Source organism: Cucurbita moschata, unplaced genomic scaffold (assembly GCF_002738365.1).
Source record: "Cucurbita moschata cultivar Rifu unplaced genomic scaffold, Cmos_1.0 Cmo_Scf00013, whole genome shotgun sequence".
NCBI classification, from domain to species: Eukaryota; Viridiplantae; Streptophyta; class Magnoliopsida; order Cucurbitales; family Cucurbitaceae; genus Cucurbita; species Cucurbita moschata.
The window spans coordinates 4,687,549-4,691,484 of record NW_019268529.1 but is presented as its reverse complement, the minus strand read 5'-3'; the positions used below and the strand labels follow the sequence as shown (position 1 = coordinate 4,691,484).

The 3,936-nt window shown below is 34.1% G+C and overlaps 1 protein-coding gene across 1 annotated transcript; it reads right to left on the bottom strand.

Annotated features, from left to right (window-relative positions):
• Nucleotides 1-1,997: 1,997 nt before the first annotated feature.
• On the bottom strand, nucleotides 1,998-3,726 carry LOC111451276 (coumaroyl-CoA:anthocyanidin 3-O-glucoside-6''-O-coumaroyltransferase 1-like). The gene has a single exon (XM_023091632.1). It carries the CDS (start codon nucleotides 3,679-3,681, stop codon nucleotides 2,155-2,157), a length of 1,527 nt encoding a protein of 508 aa, XP_022947400.1. The 5' UTR covers nucleotides 3,682-3,726; the 3' UTR covers nucleotides 1,998-2,154.
• Between the last annotated feature and the right edge of the window lie 210 nt (nucleotides 3,727-3,936).

The following is a 3,936-nucleotide window of genomic DNA, read 5'->3' as shown; positions in this document are numbered from 1 at the left end:
AAAAAAAAAAAAAAAAAAAAAAAAAAAAAAGACTCGATTAAGGGGAGGTATTTTGTTCGAGGGGAGGTGTTGGATGAAAGTCCCTCGTCGACTAATTTAGGACATGATCATGCGTTTATAAGTGAGAAATACTAACTTCATTGGTATGAGAAAAGATAATATATACCATTGTGGAGAATTGTGTTAGTTCAACCCTTATTACCCTCAAATTTGTAGAAATATTTTCTTAAAAAAATTTTAAATTTGGTTTATTTTTTAATATAATTTATATTAAAAATATAAAATTTCGTACAATATATATATAATCCATATATAAGTTTTATGGTCTAGAATCATCTTATTTTAGGTTTGGATCAATTTTCCACCCATATATGATTTGGTGTGCACATGGGTGGGGTTGGATTGGGCTCAAGGAATTTTTTGGATCAATCCAAAAGTTTGGATGGATTGGATTGGTACCTCAAACCAACCTAAAAAATTTCGAGTTGGGTTGTCGGGTTATTAAAAAAAAAAAAAAAAATTAGCCATATGTGAAAAATTTAACATCCTAACATAGTTCAACGTTGTTATAGAACTAAAGTCAATTAAATACCGACACTCCTTAAACAATTTGTTACTGAAGGAAAATACAAAAATAGATCATAAAATTAAAAATAATAAAAATAATTCATTCAAATAAACCATCCATAACCAAGGTAAAAATAAAATACTGTAAAGTATTTTAAACTCTAATCTCTAAATCCCTAAACTCTAAACCCTAAATCCTAAACCTTAAATCTTACCTCTCAATCCCTAAACTCTAAACCCTAAATTCTAAAACCCTAAACTCTAAATCTTACCTCTCAAAACTCTAAACCCTAAATTCTAAAACCCTAAACCCTAAATTTTACCTATAAGTCCCTAAACTCTAAACCCTAAACCCTAAATTCTAAAACTCTAAACCCTAAACACTAAACCGTACCTCTCTCGAACTAAATCTCCAAATCTATTGGAACTAATTTTTTACCGATCCAATTTTGTATCCACTATTTTAGATGTTAAAAACTCCTAAAGTAATAAAGAATATTCTCATCCATACTAAATTTTTCTAAAATAATCAAGAACTCAAACACATGTATAATCTATAAACATCGAACACAATATACTTTTGTAACATAAATTTATAGTTTATGAGAACTAGATTCGTCTTCGTGAAGACTAACCGTGTTGGACTGCACAACACACACCCTTGATAGAAAATACATGAAAAAATATTATCGGTAGAAATATTTTCAAATAACTTATTAAAATTATATATATGGTTTCATTTCTGTTAAAAGTGTATCCCAAGAAATTTATTTACTTGGTTTGAAAATTGTTTTTTTCCTCTTTTACTTTGTCTACTTTTAAAAGAAACCCAACTTTTGAGGGTCTAAATTTAAAGCCATATCACACCTACTTTTAATTATTCAATTTTAATTATAATGAGAATTATATTTAAAAGTGTAAAACTAAATATGATTTAGTATATGGACAAAAATAAATTTTAATTATTTTAAAATCCATCTCAATCTCATTGGATAGGACAAAATTGGTAATTTTTGGTACAATTTGGAAACATAAATAAATATATTTATGACCTTTCTTACATTTTTTTCCTTATTTTCAAGATTCGATTATTAATATATATATATATATTTATCTATTTTCAAGATCGGGTTAATAGTATAATTGGTATAATAATAAAATATTTATTTTCTCTTATTTGTAGCATTTGTATTTCTCATTCTTAATATTATATTATACTATCATTATTAACGCATTTAACTTAATACTTACGTTTAAATTCATCTATTTATAATCATTTATTTGTTTCCTTTTTAGGTTTGGTTCTTTTACTATTTAAAAAAAAAAAAAAAAAAGATAATTCAAGACTCTACAATAAAGATTATCTCGAACCCAACAACCAATTATCATAATAATTTGAATTTGATACATAGAAAGAAAATTTCAATTTGAACATAATTTCCATGTTTTTATTCAACACCAAATTTAAATAAAATACAATCGAAAGAACATTTCAACGTTAACAATATTTTCTATTGTTTTTATTCAACACCAAATTTCAAGTTTGCCACTGGCAACGACTCTGTTTGAATTAGAAACATGAGAGATTTAAGAACACAAGTCTTTCAAATTCTGTTCCCATATGGCCATGAATCGATCCATTTGAGTGTTGTGAAGCCCCAAACCAATTTCAATCCCACCTTGTTCATCTCTGGAATCCTGCACAGAAATTGATTCGGAACTGTCCACATGAAGCACTTCACTTTTCATCGCCCTTCCCCACCCAAAATCAGTGTCATAAGCCTTTAATTTAGGCGACCCTGCAATGGTCACGAAGTGTTTATCCTTCGAGTATGTCTTCCACAATGAGAACCACTTCTCTGCTACTTTTAATGGCTCATTCTCAAATTCCTCCACTCTCTTCCCGATCGCCTTCGCCGCCATAACGATACTGTTACGCTTCACAAGCTCACTCTTCTTCAATTCTACAACGCCCACGTCAAGGCAGTTCCCGAAATAAGTCGGAGGTAATGGATCCTTCACCCGATTCCGGCAATCCGCTAAGAACCCAAAGTAGCAGAGCTTATCCTCGTCTACAGAGTCACTCGCTTCGCTTTGGGTTGATTTGATCAGACACCCCCAAACGAGAGAGCATGTCACGATGAACGATGACAATCGTAATGGCTTCGATTCTTCGTCATTGTTTGATTCAGCTGAGACCCATGTTTTCAATTTCTCGATCATGGGTCTGGTCAGGACGAGAGTCGTTCTGACCCTGTCAACAGGCGCCTGATCGATTATGGGCTTATAAGGAACTGGGTTCCATAATGAATCCCAACTTGACAACTCCTGTAAAAAAATGGACTCTAACCCTTTTACGTCCTTGATTGCTGCCCTGTTGTGGCAGGGCAATGGCCCTTCAAATGAATCGGAGGCGCCTCCATTTCTAGAGATGGATGCCCATGACTTAATAAAATGGTGAATGGCTATTCCATCGGCAACCACGTGCTGAAACGCTATACAAATACACAGACCTTGATTTGGGAAAATCGTGATTTGGATTGCGAAATTTGGTATCGCACGTGATCCGTCCGGCAAGAGACATGACTCCGGCATGTCTGGAACAAAGGGGTAAAAGTGTTTGGCGTCGCGAGGGTAGTCGGCGATTAGAGTGTTGAAATCGCCGCCTGTTGACTCTGTTACGGTAAGAGGAACAGAGTCGTGAGGTGTGTAAAGGATGTGGGGCTTGTGGGGTGGAGGAGGGAGGATGAGATTTCCGGCGAGAGGGAAGAAGTGTTGGAGAGAAAGAGAGAGGGAGCGTTTGAGAGTGGGGAAAACAGAGTCCATGAAGTGATTGGTTGAGTGAGGGAATTGGAAGAAGAAAAGGCGGCGCATGGGTCTGCAAATCATCCAGATGAAGTCGAGGAAACTAAGGGGGAGAAGGGTGGTCGGAACTGAACCTGCCGGAGGGGAAATCCGGTAGACGTTTAAGAGCTTGGCGGTGTAATCAACGTCGGCCATGGCTATAAACGCTGATTTGTGAAGAAAATGAAGAAGGAATTGCAGAATGGAGAGTTGAAATATAAAGAGATGAATGTTGAGATGATCTTGATGGGGTCGGGGATATCTTTTCATTACCTAACATGTCGCATGGAAATACAATTCAAATTGTTAATAGATTGAAAGAAAATGTTATTATTGACTTGAATAATTTGAAAGAAAATGTTAGATTTTTGTTTAGGAAAATTGTTAATAGGTTAATTTGTGTGTTATTCCTAATCAGAGACCTTAACCATTATTAACCATTCTCCTAAATAAGGAATCTTAACTATTTCTTACCAATTATTCAAGTCAATAATAACTTTGTCAAATAAGGCAGAAGCCTCCATT